General features: G+C 46.7%; 1 protein-coding gene across 2 annotated transcripts in view; it reads left to right on the forward strand.

Annotated features, from left to right (window-relative positions):
* Positions 1-4,075: 4,075 nt before the first annotated feature.
* The window catches only part of HUNK (hormonally up-regulated Neu-associated kinase), a 59,172-nt gene continuing 38,737 nt past the window's right edge, over positions 4,076-24,510 (forward strand). For both annotated transcript variants that reach the window (XM_049835130.1, XM_049835131.1), the window contains exons 1-2: positions 4,076-4,345; positions 23,801-24,093. In XM_049835130.1, the coding sequence (XP_049691087.1) occupies positions 4,076-4,345; positions 23,801-24,093 (563 nt within the window). The remainder of the gene's footprint in view (positions 4,346-23,800; positions 24,094-24,510) is intronic.

Consider the following 24,510-nt stretch of genomic DNA (forward strand, 5'->3'; position numbering starts at 1 on the left):
CAGAGGATGAAGGCACGTGGTCTCAGCTCACCTCTCCGATGCCAGTAAGGGTTTACTAACCCTGATGTGCATCCCTTTTCGGGAATCCATTCTTACAGATGCTGAGGCCGGCATGGGGTGGCTGAGCCGAGCTCTAAAGCCAGGGAGCGGAGGATGCAGGCCTGTGCACGTTAAGCATCTCTTGCTGCGTAGCGCTTACTGCCGTTTAAACTATGAGCTGGTCTCCTGCTGCTAGCTAATGCATTCTTTACCTTACAGCTCTTCCTGCCCAAGGGCATGCTGTCACTGTTCAAACAGGGCTACGCCTTTCCTCTGTGCTCCATCGCTGCGTATATACGGATTAGCCAGAAGCTGCATCCAGGCGTGTCTTCCAGCATTTTCTTGGGCAGCCATGTTTCCTATTTCCTTGTTCAAATTCTCTGCATAGGAGACACTTGGGAATTCTTGCATTGTCTGTCTGAAACATGTATCGGTCCATTACAAGAACAGCTATATAGCAAATATAGTTGCAAACCCTCTTAGCATAGTAATATCTTTAAATAGTATAGAATATAGCCTCTCCACAACTAGCAAGCAATTGGTACTTTTTATTCCTCCAATGTAACTGTCTTCAGTACAGCTTTTTCCTTTTTTTTTCCCCATACAACAATGTTGTTATAAACCTCACATATATCATGCCGACCAGAGAGGTCTGTGATGTAGACCCAGACTCACCACTGAACAATCTCGCCTTGCCGCTGTCCTGACCCGCGCAAGGATTGGGTCACCTTCCCCGCAAACAGAGGGATGCTCCTGGCACCTTCCCACTTCCGGCTTTGATTTAGGAAGCACCAATGAAGTTCTCTCCTGGACAATTCAGCTTTGTTGGGAACCAGATTTATCAATCCCTGTTGATTCAGAAGGGTGACGAAGGTCTGATAACAGACCTTCTTTTTGTCTGAGGATGACATTGGCATGGCAGAGTGTGGTACAAGGTTACCTGCACTGCCTCACTGTGCACTTTCACTTCTATTTCTCTGGTGGTCAGGTCAGTAGAGGAGTTTTGTCTTAAACTTCTGGGCACTTTTAAAAAGCCTGGATCACCTCACCAACCCTGTTTATAGCACAGCAGCAAAAACATGCTGCCAGAGCATTGCACTGGGGGGGGGGGGGGGGGAGAACGAGGGCAGAACCAGTTCTGCTGTTAGGGTTGTGTCATGTCAAAGTGCACCCCAGCCACGAGGAGCACACCTTCAGCACAGCAGCCATCAGTTCAAACAGCGTGTCGTGGTCCTGTGTCCCTACACCTTCCCACAGGGGACCAAACTGCTCCCAGGACAGTGGTAGGTCAGAGAATGTGCAGACTTTTGTTTTAGGTGCCTGTGTGCTGTAATATTTGCAAATGTATCCAGAGCATGGGATGAGTGTATATTTTAAACCCAAAATGTTATTTATTGGCTTTGGAGCTTTGCCTTCTCCAGTTTCTGCCTACAGTGACAGTGCTGGATTTCTGTTTTGTTTGAATTTTCATCTGAAAACATATATTTCATTGAGTGTGGTGGTGTGGAGCCAGCTCCAGGGTTCTCAGCACTAGAACCGTGCTGTATTTAGCCATTGGGAATACATTTTGGAGGGGTCAGTAAAAGTTTCAGGGAACCCAAAGTCAGATAGTGGAAGGTGGCCAGCTGAGCTCCAAAAATCGGGAGTGCGAGTCTGCTTCCCCAGTTCTCTTTCCCCATATTCTGCCTTGCAGTAAGGGCCTTCATCCCACACAGCTATCAGCCACCAGCTCCACGCAGCAGGGGCACCTGCTCCCTCCATCTTCTCTTCTTCTTTTCCCAGCAGACTAGATGCTTTCTTACCCCTGCAAGGAAAGAGAAGGGGTCTGGATAAGGACTGCTCCTAAGTGGGGGAAGAGACTGGCACGACTCCCGACATGACTGGGCCAAGAGGGCTGACAAAGAGTGCTTAGCTTGCTGCTTGCATGGTGCGTGGAGAAGGCTCGTACCCCAGCTGCACCCTCATGAGCCCCAGCCGTGGGGTCATCAGGAGGTGGCAGGGCTCAGCACCTCCGGCAGCGGTGCCTCGTCCCGCACAGCCAGCCCAGAGCTCCTTGCCTCCAGGCCTCCCTGGGCAGCTGCCCACCTTTTGCCTAAAGCCAGACCTGGGTATGTTTTAATCTGATTAACTATGGCTTGGGAAGCCTGGACCGACACAGGGGAGACTACAAATTGTTATCCGTTATGGTCGGCACGGTAAAATCATGACATTGCTCAGCTCTGGCTTAAATTAGGAAGTTTTACCAAAGCAAGGTGGTGTGGAAGGAGGACGTGGCTAATCAACACCCATGCCAGCCCAAATCCGGTTAGTGATTCAGCTGGACTGCTCCAGAGGAAGGGGCCAGAGGGGTACAGTTCTCCCAGCAAAGTGATAGAAGCGGAGTCGAGACAGAAGCAAAGGCCAATGGACAGCAGCGTGGTGTAAAATTGGCTTGACATTTTTAAGGAGTAAAAGAAGAGTTTAAAAAGAGGTGGCAGCGTGTGCGCGGGGAGAGCTGTGCTCGCCAGCCCTCTGGTGGGAAAAACAGCTTCACATGGGGCGGGAGTGTGATTGCAGCAAAGCTCGAAACTGGTTTTTACCAGGTACAGCTGCATCTTAATGGGAGGTTTTGCTGACATAGCTCGCATCTGTTAGGGTGTGCGTGATTTCTTTTTTTCAAAGCATTAACTAACACAACCACGCGGGCAAAACTTGAAAACGTAGATTAAGCCTAAGTGTAAACAGGGGTCCTTGATGACTTCCTTGCTGATACCATGCTAAAGACAGGTCTTAAGTTAAAAATCCTCCATGCCGTGAAGCATTTTGATGAATTAACTGTTTTATTAGATCGTCCACAGCACGAGCCGAAGGTTGCTAGCATCACTGACCATCAGAAGCTCACAGCAGGGTAGCTCTGCCAGCTCTGTCTCATCCCCCGTCCCTGCTCTCCCTCTCCCTCCCGTTTGCCAGTGCAGCCTCCAGCTAGGTGGAGGGGGGCTGGGCAGTGAAAATGGCAATAAACCCGCTTCTTCTCCCTCTCCGCGAGGCGGGGAAGATGGGTAGGGAAACGACAGTCCCCTGGACGCAGCAGCCTGCGGCAGATGGCCGCCCGGGTCGCCTCCTTTCTCCCGGTCCACCAAGCCCCGGAGAGCGTTCGGGGGATGCAGGCTGCGGGGAGAGGGGGGGTGCTCGGCCAGGACCCCCGCGCTGCAAAAGAGGAGGAGGAGGCGCCGCAGGCAGAGGAGCGCAGAGGGCCGGGAGGCGTAAGATGGAGAAGCGGGTGGTGAACGAGGCGGGGAGCGGGACCGGAGCCCGCCGGAGCAGCAGCGATCGCGTCGCGGTAGCGCGTTTCCCCGCCGCGGGAGCGAGGAGGGCTCAGGCGCGCTCGGGAAGGAAGGTGGGGAAAAGCGGCACAAAAAGATACTCTCGGGCAGCAATAAAGCAGAGCCACAGGCAGACAGAGTCACGGCGCTGCCCGGCAGCCGGGTCCCCTGGTGCAAGCCCAGAGAGGGGTTGCGCTGCCACCCCCGGTTTGGGGTGCCGGGGCGAGGGGAGGGGAAGAAGGGGCCAGCCGGATTTGCAAACACCCAGGCTGCCGGGCTTGGGTCGCATCTGCTCCCGCCGCGTGCGAGCGGATTAAATTACCGCAAATTCAAACTGAATGAGCCCTTTCCCCCTCCCTCCGCCGGTCCCTCCTCCCCTCCCCCGGTTCCCTCCTCCCCGCTCGGCGCGGCAGCCTCACGCCTGCAGCCGCAGCCGGCGCGGGGCAGAGAGAGCAGCGGCGGGCGGGAGGAGGAGGAGGAGGAGGAGGAGGAGGAGGAGGAGGAGGAGGGGAGGCGCCGGATCCAATGAGGGGCGGCAGCCCGGGGCACCGCGCCGCCGGCTCGCCCCAGCCCCGGCCCCCCGCCAGCCCCGCTCCGCCCCCCGGCCCCTCCGCCCCAGCCTGGCCGGCGGCGCTCTCCCCCGAGCAACTTTCCTGCCCGCCCGGTGACCGCCCCGCGGGCCGGGGGCAGGCGGCGCGGCAGGGGCAGCGGCAGCGGCAGTTGCAGGGCCGGGCATGCCGGCGGCGGCGGGCGACGGGCTCCTGAGCGAGCCGCCGGCGGTGGCGGGCAGCGGCGGCGGCGGCGGGGAGGCGCGGAAGGCGGCGGCGGGCGCGGAGGGCAGTTTCCTGGCCGCCTGGCTGAGCGCGGCGGCGGCGGCGCCGCGGGAGCGGCTCCGCGACTTCCAGCACACCAAGCGGGTCGGCAACTACCTGATCGGCAGGAAGCTGGGAGAGGGCTCCTTCGCCAAGGTCCGGGAGGGGCTGCATGTGCTCACCGGAGAGAAGGTACCGCGCCCGGGCCGGGGCCGCCGGGCGCCCCTCGGGGGGGGGGGGGGGGAGTGGGGGGCGGCGGTGTGTGAGATGAGTGTGCTGGGTCTCGGCCGGCCGGGAGGATGAGCCCCCCGGGGGGGAACCCCCCCCCGCGGGGGGGTGCCGAGCCGGGGGGCGCGGGGCTCCCTCCCAACTTCCCCGCCGCGCTGCCGCACGCTGCGGGCGTGGAAACGGCGCTTCTCCCTCGCGTACTGAGATTTCCGTGGCTGTAATGTTGCTTTCCTCTTGAAATACTTCGGTCGCCTCGACCTGTCTCTTTTTTTTTCTCTTCTATTTGTTTGCTTATTTTTTTGGTCAGCAATGTGTTTTCAATGGTGAGACTTGTATTGCGGATGAGCAGTCACCACTGTGTGCCGTGACATTTCACGTGTAGGTACATGCAGGTACTTCTTGCTTATCAAAGCGATGGGAGATGCTGCGTGTGCCTGCAGGAGGGGGTACAGTTCAGCGATTAGAAGTTGTTGATATCGCGGCGCGGCAAAAGATGCGAGCTGCACCCTGGATGTTTTGGGGTTTTTTTCCTAGGGTGCTGGGAAGAAAAGTCCGTGGTGGGTCTCTCTGCTTTTTGTTTATTATCCAGAACCCTTCAGTGGAGGCTTTTAGCCATTAATCAGGGTATGTCACAACCTTATAAAGACTAATAGGGGCTTGGCTGGGCGGTAAACAGAGCAAGGAGAAGCCTGCTAGGGCCCCCCGATGAAGAGTTGTTGGAGCTATCTGACTTCTGCCTCTGTTTTATCAGGTGCTTAACAGAGGGCTACCCAAAGCAGGATGCCTCATTGTTACCGAGAGCTCCTTGGACCAGTGGGGCTAAGCAGAGTGTAATTTCCTCCAGCTCCAGCAGCACTGGAAGTGTGCTGCTGTTAAGATTGCATCTTGGTAGCTTGCATTCCTGCACTCTTGGATATAATTTTTTTCTTTTTTTTTTTTCATTCCAGTAAATTTGTCACGGAGTGAAATTTAATATAGGGCTCTGAATTTCGTCATGAGAAAAATGATAAGGTTAGTGATTGTTATCATATAGGAATGCAAAAAAAAATAATTTTGCTCTCTTCTGTTACCAAGCATGTGCTTCTCCTTGGTAACAGATACATCCAATGATCCTCCAGTTGATAAAAAGGCACATGCACACACACGTCCTTCCCACCTCCACCTTTTTGGATTGCTACATTTATCTCAGTCTGTTAAGAGGGGAAAAAATAAAAAGATACACCACACGCCCCTCTGTCTCAGCTCCCAGGCCTGCTGCTTTCCCCCCCCCCCCCCCCCCATGTTTTGAATAACTTGCACTGTGACAAAGTGACAAGCAGAAACTCTAGGAGAATCACGCTTCCTTCCTGCTGAGCTGCCGTGTCTGCCTTTGTGGACAGGCATGATGATCTCTGAGCTCTGTCTTACCTGATCTTGTACCATGGGATCAAAGGAAGCTCTTGCTTTCAACTTCAGCTGGTGAAAGATCAGTTGCATAGTTTCAAATTGACTAATCAAAGGTCCATCTTCCCAGAAAATCCACCTATTTAATTCCAGGTATTTATGGATAAGCCATTTGAGTTAATGGATAGGAGATAGGAGTAATTAATTATTTGCTTCAGGTGAGGTCCTATCTCAGTTGAGGTTCCTCCCTCTAACCGGAGGGGTGAATGCTTTCCGTCCCACGCGTGACCCCATGGGAGAATTTCACCCCGAGTAGAGAGCTGATGGACACTCAGCTCTTCTGGGCATATTCCTCTGCCAAGCTTTCGCATGGCCTCCAGCCAAAGGCAGCTGAAACGTGCCCAAACTGGCTCTGCCTCACAGCTGCTGGCAGCTCTGCCTACATGGAGCCCACCATGGGTGACTGAGCTCTGCCTGTGATATGAGGAGGAGAAGAAAAACATCTGCTTACCCAGACTCCTTTCTTTTGGAGTGCAAGGCTGTGTCGGAGAGGAGGCTGAGGCTGGCAAGGGTGGGAATGGGACTGGGAGTGAAAGTGCGAGGCCACGTGAGAGTGGGGACCAGCGGCAGCAGGTCATGGGAGGAGGTTCTGTGGGAAGAGGACATTTTACATAAGAAATGGTTTATGCCCATGGCGAAGTACTTCTGCAAAAGCATTCTGATACATGAAGGGCCAGATCCATTGATTAAGCTATATTTGTGCCTTCTGAGAAATCTCAGTGAACAGCAGACCAGGTGCTGGAGAGTTAGGTACAGCAGTGCCACATCTGGGCCTGGGTGACACCGATGCTCAGACCTCACAGACCTCCTTCTCCAGACATCAGACGGCCAAAGTCAGGCTGGAGTTAATGGAGCTGTCTGAGACATGGCATCAGTAGCCGCATGTGGCAGTTACCTCCTGTTGTCCCTCCCTACCCACCTCCATCCCTAAACTTGCCTTGTCTCGGGGAGAAAATCCCCCCAAGAGCAACACCATGCTTCTCCAGAGGCTGGAAGAGAAGATAGCTCCGTAAGGGCCTGATGCTGTCCCTCCGTCCGTGGTGTGAGCCAGGAATTGGACGTGTATAGTCTTCTAGTCCGCACGCTTGCAGAAGAAAAGTTAATCTGCAGCAGTGTACACTTAATACGCTCACAAGCGGAGTTCAGCGAAACAAAATGTGGAAACAAAGCTGTCTCCCGTGGACAGCTCACTGGATCAGTGTAATTGCTGCATTTTTCTAAGCTGATGTTTTATGACCCTATTATTCCAGCATTAGTGCCTGCATGTCAATTTTATTTTTTTTTTTGCTTTCAAAATACATCTGATTTTTGTCTTGTAAAGCTGTTGTTGAGCAAGGGCATTGCTTAAATTTCAATAAAATTGCCATGATAGTGTAAAGTAGAAGTCTTGCTACTAATGTCTGGTAGCTGTTTTGGCAGAGCCTGGGCCCTTATGGTCACTGAAACATCTAACTTCAGTAAGGGGGGACCAAACAGGTTTTGATTTGCACCAGACTTCAGCAACTCCAGAGGAGTTAATGCGCATTATTGTTTCAGAAAATTGTGTGTTTAGAAATGAAATCTGTGGATTAACGAGTCCCCAGCTAGGCTCAGATCCATCGCACTGACACAATGCGTTGTACAGAATCAAGGCAATACAGAATGGATGCCAAAAGTCTGCCATTACCTCACCCTGAAATTGCTAGAAGCTAGAGAGGTCTTCAAGAGAGCATGAGATCTTATATATTGTGGGCCAAACTCTAGTTATTTTACCAGCTGCTTCGAGGACAGCTTGATAGACAATGCCTTTTGAGTGACCTGTGTGGGACAGGAATCAGCAGCCCCTACTGGCGCCTAAGCACGAGAGGGTGAGCTAAGGTGAGATTTTTTAAACCTTCCCTGTGAATGTCTTTAGCATTGAACTTTAAATCAAATCTTTTATGGTACTTCTTGCGGTTTATGTTGCCATAGTGTCAGGCATGTTATTATTTTCTGGGCTTGAAAAATGTTTGGTAGTGCCTGATGCAATTAAGTGTATTTTAGCTGAGCGCAGGAGAATGTCGAACAGATTATTCTTTCCATTGCTGTTGAATAAAATTATCGCAGCCTATAATCTGACATTTTTGGGTAAAAGGCTGATTCGTCAGATCAGCTCAGGCAGTCTTTATTGCTAATCCTAAGGAAACATAGTTCCTCTATGAAGAGCAAGCCAATTTAGCTTTAAATTGTGGCTCTGAAACCCTGCTGAGTTAGCTGTATTCAGCTAACTTTGCGAGCCTGTGCACAATATACTCTTGGATTGTTTCAAGCCTTCTGCTTGGGGCTCTGAAGGGTCAATTGCTGGGCAACGGGAATCGGGCAAAGGCAGACATTGCAAGATAATGATTTTTTGCATTTTTAGACAGCTGAGATTATGTTGCCATCACTGCGGTGAGGGTGGTATGAGGCTCTGTTAATAGACCTAATAGACTGTGTTATCTGCTGTGGACCCTGATGAAATGTCTGAATAACGCCATATAGCATTGCGGAGTGACAGTGTATTGACAATATATTGAGCCAAAGTTCTTACAAACAAACTTGAACTGGGATTACATTTACCTACTTTTAGGTATAACCTTTAGCACTACAAAAAAGTCATTGAGGCAAATTGAATCATTTGATTTCTCATCCACCAAAAGATTTGTTTATCATTTCCTTTAGCACTATTGTTAAGCTCGAAAAGGTACATTTTTAGTTGCAGTTAGTCAAGTGGCTTTCTGCAACAGTGGGAAGCAGCAGCTAAAAATATAATTTACCAGTTTCTTCTATGGAGGCAAAGCAATTAATATTAAAAGTGGCCTTTTCACAGAAGAGTTCGTGTTCAGGATGTATTTCTGTATTAAAGAGGTAAAAAAAAATAAGAGAAGAGATGTATTTGGGCACCCAGGAGGTGCTGGGGTGGGTAGGTGGGCAGAGCAGCCTCCCTGCAGAGAGCTGGAAATGCGTCTTTTGCTCTGGCAGGCCCTCCTCGGAGGAGCGAAGTGTTTCCAAAGGGCACCTGCACGGCTGTTGCCTGCTAGGGGCACATTGCACTGCGTGTATTATGCGAAATTATACACTGGCATAGCAGGAGTGTTTCTCTGCGAACTCCATGCCCTGCCTTCGCCTTCTGAAGCGCTTTTCGATGAACACAGGGGGAACGGTGCAGCTCCCAGCCTTTTCGGTAGGTGTGGAGCGACTTGGGGCTGGGGCTGCCTGCCATGGAGTCTGTGTGAGATGCAGGTCGTGCAAGTTATGTGCCTGCTCTACACCAGCTGAGGCAGCCGTCTCCTAAAATGCTTCCTGTGACTAGGCACCGGCTGTCAGTTTAAGCAGCGTTTACGTGAGAGTATGGAGAAGTCCGTATTGCGGTGGCATCAGTCCCTGGCCCTGTGCCCCACCTTTCCCGTTGCAAGCCCCCTCCTACTGCAGACCCCTCTGTCCTCTTCTTGGGTAGGACGGAGGAGACAGCTCTCATCTGAGCCCGTCAGGACCTCTTACCTGAAGCAAAGGCTGGAGTGCCTCATTTCACACAATTTCTGTCTGTTTAAGAGAATATAGGCAGGTGGATGCAGGTAAATATGGACAGAAGTGGTTCCCGTAGACAACAGCAGGGGCTAATGATGCTATATACACTTTCACATGTCACAGTATTAATTTTGCCTTGAGTAAATTCACCTTTCCCCTGTGTCTTCCACCATAGACTCCAGGGACTGGAGGCTTGGTGGCCAGAGGCCTTTGGGTGTGTTGGCAGGTGAGATATTGCCCCGTTAATGCCCTTGGTAACTGTGTCTCCCCCTGCGACATCGCTGCTCTTCATCAGGGAAACCAACACTGATGGAGGCTTCCTATTGAGGGCTTCTGTGCCAGGACTTGCCATTGTCAATCTTGTCTGCATCTCAAGATCCAGGGTCATCCAAGTAGTAGTACTGGCTTTTAAAACCTGGGAAATTTGGTATATGCTCATATATAGTTCTAGGATCTTTACCTTTGTCTAATTTCTGAGGTTTGGGGATCATGACTGTGTCTGTGTGGGTCACTTGCACTTGCAAAACCGTCTTGCCCACTAAATAGGCCAGCAAGTTACTTCATTGCAAACAAAAGTTGAGTTTTTAAGGTGGTCACTGGTCTTTCAGTACAATCCTTTCCGTTTTTGTCCCCCAAATATCATGAGGTTGTGGGTAAAACTGTGAAACTTCGAATGTTTTCATTTATTTCAGTGGCTCAGAGGGTAAAGCCACAGGATCTTAATTTGAAACTTTTGAAAAGTATATATATTTGAAATATATATATTTGAAAATTTTATGTTTGTCCTCCAGTGATACTTGTATACCAGTTTCCTAGATGTGTTTGTTCTCTCACTGTAAGTATTTAATTAGTAGTTCTCTTCTTACCTGTTTCTCTACATATTTTTAATTTTTTTCTCTATCCAGAAAAAAGTTATTTTCAAAAGTGCTTACTGCAAATCTGCACAGTGGCTTTCTCCTAGGATGCTGTTCACTCTTATTAACAGCTGCCACCTGTTGTATCTCGATGATATGCTGTTCTTAATTATATGCACCAAGGGAATGAAATGAGGGTGTTTCTGCAGCCTGATTTTTTACATTTCCTTGCTTTTAAGTGTTTTTTTTTTTCACAGCATTGACACTAATTTTTCTACAGAGGCTTGTGTGTATGTGTGCAGATGCATAATTTGTATTGAAGCTACTAAACATACGGTTTTGTTGACAGATGATACTTCAGAAAATTATTTGAAGGACAGTGTCATGGTTGCAGTGGCATCAGTGAGAACTTGGCTGGAAGTAGGACCAGAAGATAAGTTGCTGTGTCAGCATAGCATTCCCTGATAAGTGTTATGGAGCATGCAAGAATTTGAGCATAAGGCAGAATAAATGCCTTAATCAGAAACTGCTGATGTGCACCTACCTGCTCGGTTTGCTATATGATTACCTGCTAACAGTTTGTTCACCTGGAGAACAACCAGTTGCATCAGGCACTTGTTATAAAGCCACGCTGTTCCCTCTAACCCTTTTCTATGTTGCATACTTGGCATAAGTGGGAATAGGCTTTTAACAGCCTGTTCATTAATGCAGTCTGTCTTCCAGGAAGATTGCTTTAATATTTTTCAGCTGTAGCTTGCAACTTGTTCTGCAATGAGCTGAATTCATGCACATATGTGGCAGGTGCTTATCCTCTTGAGATAATCTGCTTTCAAGTTTACATTCAGCAGTTTTAAGGACGTCACTAACAGTGCATGTCAGCAATGTGCTGCTTTTCGTATAGACTGTTATACTTTTAGTGGCATATGCAGGATTGAGGGAAGCCGATTGTTTAGGTTGAATTGACACCAGGTGTAGTTCTTATGTGATGCTCACATCTGGATCCTTGTATTTGTTCTTCAAAGTTTTATATTTTTAACATACTTAATGATGCGTAAAGCTGTGTGCCTGTTTTTGTAGGCATGTGTTACCTTAAATGTCTTGGTAATTAAAACACCTCTTGCTTTCTACATCTTGCAGTTGCCATATCTCCTTTTATACCAGTGAGCTGGAGAATGCTACCGTAGCTTGATATATTTCAGTGGATGTGACACATTAGGCATCTTTGCCCTCATGAGTTATTTGTTTGCCTGCAGTCAGGAAAATGGAGGTTATTAATGGGCAGCACTTACTCTTCACAAGGATATAACCCCAGAAGGAAAGCAGTCATGAGATGGTGCGACAAATCTTCTGGCAAATGAATTGTAACAGTCTAAGCTGTTGTGTTGTATGAACAATAATATAAACTGAACTGAACAATAATATAAAATTAGCTGAGAGTTTACATGCTGACTACGCTACTCTTCAAGGTTATGGAGAAGCATCTAAAACTGTCTAAAGTTGGGATGATTGGGTAGATACCAGCCAGAAGAATTAGGTGGATTGCTGTGTTGGTGCTCGCCTAGCAGCATGGGATACAACCAAACCAAAGCAAGCCAGTACTGGCTAGATTCAGACCATCTCGAGTACTCTTCTGCTTGCCACGTAGCCACACTTTGCATTACTTCAGCCCCAGATTGGCTTAGCTGTTATTTTCAGATAAGCTGAAGAACCAAAAACCTGAACCTTTTGATTCTGTGGCTCTGTGAAACTACTTCTGCTGTGATTCTCTGATGGGTTGTCTGGTGGCTGATCTCCTGGAAGGTGCGAATCTAGCAGTGCCAATGTCGTGACGGAGGTCGTGCTGATGAAGAGAACAGGCTAGGTCTTTCCAGTAAGCTTTACTGGAGTAAGAGAGAAGCCACCATCACAAGCACAGCTCTGGGGCCCTCCCCACGCTAGGACGGAGGTACCTGTTTCGAAGCTGATAAGGTGAATCCCTGCAAAACCTGTGTGTTGACCTCCACTTAGCATTGGTGCTTGCAGGGAGCAGGATCAAACCTCATCCTCATGGAAAGAGCCTGGGAGGATTTACTGTGGTCCTCCAGGGAGAACAGTTGCAAAAAAAATGAACAGAAAGCTGGTGCTGCCCTGACCGAATTTTCCTTTTCTGTCAATGCTTTGCTCTGCTATTGCACTGCTGCTGAGCTCTAGGTCCAACACCTTTAATGCTAGGCCCACCAGGGCTCTTCTCAGTTGCAGTGCTACTAGTGCTATGAGAAAAATCATTGCAACAAAGAGAACTAAAAAAAGATAAGTTATATATAATAAAGTTCCTTTGCTCTCTGCCTGTTGTGGAAGATTGTCATGGAAACATTTTTTTTAACAGAATAAATTTCTTTTCTGTGAATAATGTCCATCGAGCTAAGGGAGAGAACATATTATTTATATATAAAAACTTTATTGGAGACACCTTTTTCTTGGCTCCCAACAATTGTAAATATTTTATCTGCTGTGTTTTAAATCACTACAAAGGAGGGTATTACCTGAGCCTCAAAAGCAGTGGCTCATGGGGTTTTGTGTGGTTTGTTGTTTGTTTGTTTTTTTTTATTTCCTTAAAGCCGTAAAGCTATATCGGTATTAAAGTGCTTTAAGTCAGGGACACTTAGTCTTCCGTAAGTCCGGTTATGCATTTGATCACTAAAATGTGAAACAGGGACTGTTTAATCTGAAACACGTTACGAGTCCATGATCAGGAAAATGGGAAGTGGCATGAGCCACCAGGTTTCTCCTGCAGGGATCGGCGTTGAAGGAACGTCATTTGGTATTGCTCCTCTCCTTTTGCTTCCCCACACGTAACCCGAGATCTTCATCCATCTCACTGTGGCAGGAGTTTTCAGCATTAGGAAGGCAAGTTACGGTTTATCAGAAACAGCTGGATTGGGCGCGCTTCGCTTGCGGCCCGAGGCATCAGCTGTGCCTTGCCGTGCCTCAGCTCTGGTGGCTGCTTCTCGTCCTGACAGGCTTTTCAGGCCGGGCCTGGGTGGAGAGGACCTCTGTTTCGCAGCAGTTGTCAGGTTGGCTTCCTCCGTGAGGGGCTGTGAGTGGCCATCCACTCCCGTCGATGTGAAATAAGGACCTTGCTGGTCTGAATGGGTTTTCCATCTGCCGCAGTGACTGCACGTCAGGCTTCCCGTGCGCTTGTATGACAGGCCCTGAAAAATGTCTTTTCCGCTAGCTCGTCATACCTTGAGCTCAAAGAGTTTTCTCGTTAAGTGCTGGGTGGTGTTTCAGCATGTCAGTCTTACCTTATGAATGGGAGTCAGAAAGCCCTTTTCTGAAAAACAGCTAATGCTTGGAAAGTGATACTTGATGAATATTTCACCTGTCAATGGCAAGGCAAACCCAGCTGTCCCAGGCATTCAGAGACGCGCTTTCTCCTTGCAGGGGGTGTCTCCGGCCCGGAGGCCGTTTTTGACAAGCTCGTAAGGATTTCTTTTGGAACTTCTTTAGTGCATCCTCATGTATCTCCGTGTCTGGCTTTATGCCACCACTACTTCCATCAGTCTCTGTAATTTCTCTTGACTTGTGTAAATATCTTTAGAGGCCAGGGAGGTAAAAATGTGCTTCTCTCCCTTGGGGGGTGCAGTTATGGCTACCCTGTTAATTAGTTGACTAGGAGAGCAGTGAAAGGTCACTGGAATTGGTTTCCTTCTGCCAGAAGGGAGATAGATCCCTTCTATGACCCACTCAAGACAAGCCATGCGTTCCTTCCCATTGATGGGGCTGTGCTGTAGCCACACGGGTTCCTGCTTCCCAGGCTGTGCTCTGACGCTGTGGCATCCATGTGTTGTACAAATTCTGCTGCTTTGGACATATAGCACCAAGGAAAAATGTAGTTCGTGGGGGTTTCTGTTCAGAGCGGCTGGGCACGGGCAGAATTATGGCATCCTCCTTGCCTCAAAACCATCTCCTGCTGGTCCCCGTGCTCTGAAAGCCTGGCTATTTCAGGTGGCAGAGTTGCTAGCAGGTAGGAGTATGTCTGTCTGTCTCAGTCATTTGAAAAGGGAGTGAAGCAGAAGATGAGAGGGAAGGGGCCAGCTGGCTTTATGGAAACAGTGGTGCAGAAGCATGCCCAGGAGTGGATAGCTATAGTTGCCCGTGAAGTATGGCTTGAAGTTACCCATAAATATGATGTGAAGTAAAAAGCACGTTGAAGAGAAATATGGCCGAGGGCGGCTCTCCTCCAGTGAAGGTGAGCTGCTCTGTGGAAATGGACCACATCAGACAAGGCGTTAGTTGTGTGTTAAGTCAGTAATTGCCTCCACTCTGTTTCCTTCCTTCCTGACTGAAGTAAGAAGAAAAGGGAAGAAGAGCTGCAGAAATATGGGGGATGCCGTACCATGTGGAAGGGCACTAAGGTAGAACGTGAGGAAGCCCTGAGGAGTCTGTGCGCGCAGCTTTGTAATATTGACAGTCTTAAAACTTTTGTGTGGTCTGCCCTTGCTCTTAGCATAGTTGGAGCAACCCCGTAGTATAACCTTACAAACACCAGTGCCTCAACACATCAAAACCCTGTCTCCCCATGGAAACACTAATTTGACTGTGCCGATACAGTCAGCAGCAGAGCCGTGGGTGAGTTGGGCTGTCTGCAGCAGCAGCAATGTTTGCATGACTCCTCGTGACACTTCGTGTCTTCTGCGCTGGGGAGCTCCAGCAAGGATGTCAGAAAGAGCTTGCAAAATTTACATCCCTTGATGTGACTGCTGACGGCTCCCAGAGCGTCTTGCCTAGATCAACCCCCATCTTCTGTGTCGCGCCTTGTCCCCCGCCACTCTCTGCAGGGATGAGAGACTCTTCGCATATGTACAGGCACTGAAGCCCAAAGGGATCACAGGATTCATACAGCCTGACTAGAAGACAAGCCCCAGTATTCTTTTCAGGAGTATCTGTATCAATGTTTTGTTGAGCTATTGCATACTTTTAAGAGAGGGGGGGGAAATTCAAGATCTACGTTCATCTCTGTAAGATAAGATGTTTCTATCAGTACTTCACCGCACCTAAAGAAACACGGATCATGTTTATAGCCTGAGTTTGCCCAATTTACCTTTTGGGAAGTTAATTTTTATTTTATTAGATTTAAGAGCTTTCTATTATCAGAAATCTTTTCCTCATGTAGGTACTTGTAGAAAATCATCAAGTCAGTGCGTAACATTCTCCTAATTAAATATTTTGAGCTTCAGTCAGTTACTACAATAAACAGTTCTTGGACCTCAGACTGTTCCTGAAGTGCTTTTCAGAACTCTTTCCAAATTTTTAATCATTTTAATAATAATTTTTTAATTACTGGCACCAGAACTGGATATAGTAATCTAATAATAGTCCCCAGTGCCTTGGACAGCTGTAATTAATACTTTTCTTATTTTAACAAATACATGCTGCTTATGCTTTTAGGGATTATATTTAAGTTGGCCGTGGCATCAAGGGGGCTTATTTTCATTCGCTTATCTAAAGTACTCCTGAATCCTTTTCTGCATTGCTGGATACTGTTGTCTTTGGGTTGTAGGTAATGGTAAGATTTTCTTTTCTTCCCCTGGCGATTTGATTCTTTCTGTTCAAGCTACCTTGAATTTGAAATATACGAGTGAACATACTTGGAACTACTTTCTTATTTAGAAGAGTTTATATTTCTTCAGGGGCTGATTTCAAGCTTTCCTAACTGTATCTGGTCTGCCAACAGAGAGAGTGGCCTCCTGCCTACTGAGACATTTATCCTGTGCTCGTCTCTACAGCAGCTGGTTTTATGTATTGCTAAGCTCAAAACTCTTGGCTTATGCTGCCAGAGACTCAGAAGAGAAGAGAATACTTTGACAGAAGTGACTTCTCTCTACCTCTTTTGATTGCTGATTTTACTAATGTCAGAGCAAATACAGAAGAAAAGCTATATTCAGCTGTCCTACAAAGAGCAGATACAAAAAGTATCGAAGACCAAACATCACCACTCAAATATGAAGCAAAGAGATGATACTGCTTGTTTAATGTAAAACCTCAATGCATCTCTAATAGTAGAGCTACTGAGCAGCCTTTTCACAGTGCATATATGTGCACCTGCGTGCACGTGTTTAACTCGACCTCTGTCCCCCCTGTTGCATTTGTAGCAAGCATACAGGGCAAATACAAAAGGTATCAGATGGCCATCACTGAATGGTTGTCCTTTTCTATCCTTGATAAATGGGACAGGCCTTACTCTTGTGGAAGAGTCTGCCTTTACAGATTGCTGTGGGTTTGGACGATTGCTGGCTTCCTTGGAGTGAATGGCTAAGCTGTAAGCAGAATGATTAACAAGCGGTTACCTTCTTGTGATACTTTCAGAAATGCTCTGTGGTTTTCTTTGAAAGCAGTTTTTGAAAAGTGAATAGATGCTAACATTTGTTAGGGGACTGGGAAGCCAAGCAGGATAGCTGAAGGGAGTCCCACCAAAAATGCCACCCTTGGGAGCCTCTTCAGACAGGTTTTCTGAATTGGGTGGTATGGGCTGCAAGGTAATTTGGCAAAAGCCTAACATCAAGCATGTTACCTTTCTTACAGTTTTGTTGTGTTTAGTTCCATGGTGAAAGGTAAGTTTGCGTTTGTGTGATGGTGTCTAGACTCATCTGTGTCTGACAGTCCTAACGGAAGAGCTGTGATTTCTGTCTGTCCTGAGTGGGACATGTGTGGTCCTTCCTGAAGGTGTGCAGTTTATTGATTTCTGGTATGCATTTGCTTGGATAATCCTTTTCTTTAATGCTTTATTTCTTAAGATACTAGAACTTGCTATATAAAAAAATTATTCCTTTGCTGTACTGTAAAATTTGCTAAGCTGTAACTGCTAAAAGAAAGAATAAACTCTACCCAATGAATGAAGTAGGCATTTTCTAATCCTTGAATTCAGTTGTGAAAAGCTGGTTGGTTGCCCAAACTGAGATACCCTTGAAGGGATTGCTTTCAGGACTGTGCTGACAACTGTGCAGGCTTCAAAGTTAGGTCTGTTTAATATGATTTGAATTGGCCACCCAAAATCACCAGTCGGTTTTGAAAACTTAAGCTCAGATTTTTGTGGTGAGAACAGTGGTAAATACAAAGCAAGCTACAAGTCATGCCAGACAGCTATCGCTGAAAGGAAGAAAGAAAAGAAGATTAATTCATTGCATGAGCCTTCTTGGGCACTTCAAAAAGAGCTGGAGATGGGTTTGCACTAACGATGGCTGTAAAATATCTACCTGGTCTGGCTCTTTGTCTCATTCTCCTAGCTAAACTTAAACCAGGCACTAAAGGTTTGTGGGTTTAGATGCAGAAGTCCAAGTCTCCGGCTGTCCCATTGACTGTCCCCCAGCTGCACCCCGTAGCCTGCGGCTCTGAACTTCATCTGAATGGTCAGGGTGCACTAAGCCTTTCACGGCCCATGGTCCAGGATGGTGCTGAGAGTCAGCCCTGCTGCCTGGCTTGGCATCATCTCCAGCAGGTCTGCCAGGAGTAGACTCTGGCAAAAAAAGAGTGGGGGAAAGAAGGAAAAAAAAAAAAAAAAAAAAAAAAAAAAGGCAGGGGGGGTTGTCCGTCCAGTAGTTGAATAGCCCCTCCGATAGTTGAAGTTGCTGCTCTTGTGCTATGTTGGTCTCCTGGCCAAATCCCACAGTGCTTGCTGGATTCTTATTCAAACCAGTTTCCTCTCAATTCAGCTGGAGCTCTGTTTGGCAGAGGTCTGCAGGAACTGCCTTCCTCTTATTTAAAGTTAGGAGAGAATTTGCAGAAGGAAACAATTCAAGTGTGTGGGTAAGTGGGGAAAACTCAAAGTCCTCAAAATGTCATACCCTGATTTTGCAAGGTCACATGCAATCTTCTGTTCTCTGTGAAGTTAAACATGTTATAACATTATTTGCCAAGTTGGGGCCAGTGCTATGAAACTGTTCTAGATATTATTGCAAGTGTCTGACATGAGTATTGTTCAAGACCTCTTGACTTTGACTCAGCAAACAGGCCATTGAGAAAACCCGTTTTCTGGCAAACAGGAAGGCTTGCTGCCATTGAGGTGCATCCTTCTGCCAAGAGACAGCCTGTGCAAAGACATCGATCTGGCAAGCAAGAAACCCAAGGCTCAACTCAGACCTGGGTTCCCTGAGTGCTAACATATTGTGTGACTGAAGTCACTGCTGGTCATATGGTTGTTACTTGGTTTTTATTCTGGTGGGATCGTGATATGTCTTTGAAGTTTGAGATTCACCCGGGAAAGCTAGGTAGAGGGATAGAAATTTTTACTGTAAAAGCATGGCTTGAATAAAGCTCTTTGCAGCTTTGGGATGGGGGGGAACAACCACCCAAAAACCCCCAGAAACCTGACTGCCTTCCATCAGTTTTGTATGTAGTTGAAAACAGGTTTTACAGCAGGCTTGGATTCCCCCTCCCCCCCAATATTATTATGTTTCTGTGTTCAGCTTCATCCTGGTATCTAACCTTTGGTTTCCCATCAGCAGTACACTGCAGGCATACAATGCCTTGAATTTCTTATTGAAGCACAACAGAAGCTGAAAAATACGAGTTTTCAAAGCAGACTTCCAACACCAAGGAGTATTTATGGAGGGTTGGTCCAAAGAAAAAAAATCTCTCAGTAAGACTGAGCTGCAGTCTGGCAAAATGACACTGCTGCAGAGCAGTCGGGCTATGATCTAAATAGACCTTTGCATGTCCGCTGGGTAAGCAAACATCTTTCCCTCGCTAACAAAGGCACTACTTCTTGACCCGTGATTTTTCCAAGTGTCACTGGTGGGGTTATAAATAGCCAGCAGAAAGGGAGGGTGAAAAGATGACTTTGACTTCTGCACACTGAGCACCTGGAGGTTCCTCCTGCCTGGCGCAGCAGACCCATCACCGGCTCCACGGGCTCAGTGTGCTGTCGAGGCACAGATCTGGGGAGCTGCCCGACACGAAATGTGCCTCTTGCATGGACATATGGACGCTGCGCTGGGGCATGCTTGGGATGTGTGAGAGCCACCTTCCATGCTTTGTTGCAATTTCATATGTCAAGGCATGACTGTTTACAAAGAGGATGCAAAATGTGTTTTCTCTGGATGCAGCAGCAATATAGCAACTGAGGCCCTGTCTCCCGGATTTCTCCAGGCAAGATTTAGTCCTTTAAACTGTCTCTTGCTTTTTCTCAGCACCTTGCTGTGACTGTTTTTGTGCAGTTTGGTGCCAGTCAGCTCCACCCCCCCGCCTCCCTCTTGCAGATTCACAAACCCTCCTAAAACACTAGCTGGCAAAAATCCTCCACCCGTGTGTGTCAAACGTGTGCCTTTGTTTGGGTGGTGACACGTGCCTGTATTTGCTGATGGTGCTTTAGCTGCTTGGTTCTGTAAGCCGTGTCACCGTCTTCTCCAAGGATCTGTGGAGAAGAGTGGTGGTTGCACTTCCCCCTCACCTCCGCTTCAGTACGCTTTAGCCCAACCTGAACTATTTTAGTGCAACGATCAAGAGAAGCAGCAATTGCTCATATGATGTGTCACACCATAAACTTCAGGAAAGTAATTCATTCCAACAGTGTAATTCTAGGACTTGGGAACCAAAAATATGGCCTATTACTCATCTTTGTATCTCATAATACAGAATAACCTAAACCATTTATTTATTTACATAGCAAAGGTTTAGCCAAAAGCAAAGTGTTGAATGTCAAGAGCCACTGTTGCTACATATTCGGAGTAATTACTTGCTTTATCATTTATTTTCTTACTTCCGTGCCAGTATTGGCCAAGAATTTAAGTCAGGAGATAGGCATGATGCAGAGACAAAGAGCCCCTACTTGAAACTTGGGAGAGCAAAACTGAATAATTGCCATGTCTTGAGTAGGCTATGAAGGCTCGAATGTGTTTATTTTATGGTTATCTAACATCTACAGTATTTTCTCTACTGAATGTTTTTTCCTTCTGCATGAATGAAATTTTCAGGTGTAGGCACACTCATCTACACTGTATGGGAAGCTGTGTGTATTAAATGTGTTGGGGCACATTCGGTCTTCACTTACCTTGGTCTAACGCTGGATGAACTCAAGATCAGGGATATTTTTTAGTAAGTCAACCCTGGAGTAACTGAGTGCAGAGTTTGATCCCTAGGTTTCCTGTATATGCTTCAAAGGAAATTGTAAATCAGAGGAAAATCCAAGAAACCCAAACAACTGAAAAAACCCCACTGGAGCTCTGCCTGAGAGTGCTGACCCCTTTGCACAACCATTGTACCATGGGATGCATTTCATTTAGGAAAGCAAAGTGGTCCTACAAGAAAGCAAAAGCAAAAAGAACTGCAGTGCAAGGGAAAGGACATTGACGGGGAGGACAGGAGAATATGTGAAAGGAGTAGTAAGGAAGAAGACCCAGGAGGAGCAAAAACTAGAAGCTATTATGGAGAACATCGATATGAAAATTGATAGGCTGCTTGTGTGTTTGGGTCAACTACAATATTTGCTTTAGATATATAGAGGTTTCTCTAAAGACCCTGACTTTTGAATAGTCCCTGAGATGGAAGGCGGGGGGGGGGGGGGGCATCTGTCTGAGGTATTTCTGGGGTGCCCTGTGCTGCAGCACAGACCTAGGAGAGGTCATGAGGTCCCATGCATATCTGTCCCAGGAGCAAGCAGTATCACACCAAAGCTAGTTTCCTGCCTGGTGTCGAAGATGCAAGCCTGCCATAGCCTTACCTGGTGTTCTACTCTTCTCTTTCCCCGGTGCAAAGCTGTTGCCAAAATATAACTGTTGTTTCCACCTTTGTCAGCTCTGCTGGTGGATCTCTCAGACCTGATGCAAGGGGCCTTAAAGGGGGAACGGTAGCTTGGAGTCAAGGGTGGCTCAGAAAGCAGCTTTGCTTGTCTGCTGGGATAGGTAGGGTGCCTGACCAAGTATCTGTCAAAATCGGGGACAAAATTTGTCCATAAGGCACAGAAAGCTAAATCTTTGTGGTAGTGAAAAAGTCATCAAGTAGTCACATAGTTGGCTCTGTCTCCTGGGTTCAGGTGGTTGCCCCTGTCTCCACAGCCATGCTCAGCTTGGGCAGCAGATACACACATGTGTAGTAACGTGCTTTTTTTTGGCCAATTAATTGTGGATGACTTACTGAAATGAGTAACAGATTACTGCTCCGTACTGTAATACTCCCATGTTTTGTATCCTGCAGCTGTGGAAAATATCAGCACTTTTTTTTTTTTTTTTTTTCTTTTTTTCAGAGATTGTATTGTGCTGCCAGCAAACGATCTGGCATCTCGTGTTTCTGTAACCCATGAATTTGTTTGTCCTCACCAGAATAACTTCTGTGGTTTGCTGTCTACATAATCCATGCAAGCCTCTGTGTTCTCAGTTCTATCTCGTTAGATGGAGGAACGTACTAATTTAAGACTGTTTCCTTGGTGAATCACCTGAGGCCTTAAAAAATGGTCAAGTTAAGCTCTGATTTACCTGCTGTTTTATCTTACCACTAAATGATCTTTCTTTAATGTGACTAGTCAGGAATGTAGCTTCCAGGTGTTTATGGTCCTGATGTTGCTGGGCTTCACCCAGGCAGCTGTCTCGTGTGTGGTGTTCAGCCTTATCTCTTTATCAACTGTATTTCATCAGAATGCTCTTTTAGCAGCAGAAATGTATGCAGCTAATAACATACTCAGCGATACTGACTTCTGGCTCTTAGGACAGACTATGAAGCCCCAACTCCTGTAGTTTTATTCTTCAATTCCTCTGCTGATAAAACTTGACTTTGATTCAAGGCATTCATGTCAAATGGTATGGATCTATTTTTGTTGTCATATTTCCAGACCATATTTTTTGTGGCTTTTGTTCTTTAAAGGAAAACCAAAATGTTCCCTAATTTAATTTTTCCTTTGCTTGCAGAAAAAATAGAGGTGCGGCTAGTCAGACTGGAAGCTGTCATGTGCTTGATGTGTGCTTGGCACTTTCTCAATCTAGGAAGGCGGCCAGATATGTTTTGAATAAGTTTGTCTCCCTGTTGGCGAAGCCCATCAGCCCGCAGTGCTGTGGGTTGTCACGATGTAGTTGGCCCTGGCTGAAAGTGAGTTTGCTGTGAGTAGTTAGTTTGTCGGCCGTGAGGAGGGATGTTGTACGAGCTGGAGATGGACGGAAGGCTCTTGAGCTTGTGCTGTTGTCTGGGTATTAAGTCTAGGGTAAATAAAACTCTGAGGTTTTCCCCACATTTGTTATTCCTTCTCATTGTAGGAGTAAGGTAGTGCAGGAGATCCTCCAAGGCCAAATCAAGGCAGACAGCAAAGGTGCGGATGCAGCTTCTTTGTGCCTCTGTCTGGGGGGGTGGGGGGCAGATGTGGCATTTTGTGTGTGTTTTGTCGGACCTGTACCCATGCAAACAAGACTCTTTCGCATCATGTAAAATTCAGTGTCACACAGCAATACCAAGCACCGTGTTTCCCTCCCTCTCATCCTGACAAACAAGCAGCTGTCACTTGGGTAATGATGGGCGAGCTGCGGGGTCCAGGTGCGTGAAGGACTTCCTATGTGGCAGAGATCTGAAGAAATGAGCCCGGGAGGAGGATTTTGCAGTGCCTTTTGTTGCTCAGCCTGGCACAAGCTGTTAAATCTTTGTCTGGTGCAGGTGACCTGGAAGTCTGCAGCACCCAATCTAAATAAGAAATCTCAATAAATAAGTAAGTGTCTATAAATTTGAGGTAGAAAAAGGCAGATACTTTTATTGCGGCTATTTAGTGAATCCATTAAAACAATAAAAGGAACCAGATTCTTTAGGCATAGAACGGAACGATATCCTAGTCGTTCCCATCCTTTTGTTCTCATGTGGTGTTCTGCACCAGCAATGAGAGGAAAAGCACTTGGATAGCCGCTAGCATGTGCTGTGTCATAGATTGTGGTACAGTCTCCTTAGTTTTACTATGTACTTTCATGATGGGCTTCAGTTGCTTTGGACAGCTGCAAGCAGGTGTGCCACTGAGAACTTGCATTAAAAAAAGTTTTGCCTTCTTGGATTTTGCAGAGTTGCTCGGTTCTAGAAGTCACAAGGGGATCATCTTTCATGTACGTTTTCAAAGATGAAAAAGAAATGTGCCAAGAGAGTGGTACCAAAATTATTTTGGTTTTCATAGTATGTTTTTATTCTGTTTAATCATGCAAAACTAACACTTGTCTATAGTTTAAGAAACTTGTCACGGAAGCTTATCATCTCAAGTCATATATCCAAGCCAGGAAAAGCCAAAAATGACACCTAAAGCTTGTGAACACAAGCCTGAAGCGTTTCTGGGAAAACAGATAAAATAAATGCCCAGCATGAAGTGTGCTAAGTTTTTGGGTATGGTTAATGAGATCGTCTCTTCTCCTTTGTTACCCATTTCCTTGCAATAACTTTTGTCTGTCATCGTACAAGGGAATAAAGAAAGAAATTGTCAGTGGGTTTAGAAAGACAGCTATTCCTCTGACCTGGGCAGCTGTGCCTGAAACCATGGTGTATCAGTTGAGACTGACATTCTTTTGATTTTTTTTTTTTTTTTTTTTTGAGGTTGTTTATACAAGGTTAAGGCAATAAATCATTGGTGTGACTACTAACAACCCCCTCTCCTCTGTTTTTTCATTAGGTGGCAGTGAAAGTAATTGACAAGAAAAGAGCCAAAAAGGACACCTATGTCACTAAGAATCTGCGACGGGAAGGGCAGATCCAGCAAATGATCCGCCACCCAAATATTGCTCAGCTGCTGGATATACTGGAAACTGAAAACAGCTACTACCTTGTCATGGAGCTGTGCCCTGGTGGCAACTTGATGCACAAGATCTATGAGAAAAAAAGACTTGAGGAGCATGAAGCACGCAAATACATCCGGCAGCTTATCCTGGCAGTTGAACATCTTCACCGGGCAGGAGTAGTTCACAGGTAATCTTAAAAACCCTCTCTGATAAATTTTATCTCAGAGCTTCTAAGTGGTATTCTGGCATTTATTTGTATAGTAAGGAGACTTTGTTACGAAAACATATTCCTAACTGCTTTTTTGGCTAATCTTCGTTACATTGTTTAGGTGCTCATATTTTACCCATTAGAAAGTATCTGCAGAAAGCCTTAAGTAAGTGTGTAGCTTCAGGTGAGCATAGGGGAACCATGCTGACTCCATGTCCTTAAAGATAAGCCTGTGCTTTGGAAAAGTAGGCAAGCACTATTTTGCCTTTTCAAATCTCTGTACCAACATTAACCGATGAATCATTTCACTATTTCTTTGAGGAGGTGGTTGTGTCTGTTTTTTTTTTTTTACTATACAGCGGTATAGGGAGACGAACTGATTTGCCCAAAGCCTCG

Source organism: Accipiter gentilis, chromosome 32 (assembly GCF_929443795.1).
Source record: "Accipiter gentilis chromosome 32, bAccGen1.1, whole genome shotgun sequence".
In the NCBI taxonomy this organism is placed as follows: Eukaryota; Metazoa; Chordata; class Aves; order Accipitriformes; family Accipitridae; genus Astur; species Astur gentilis.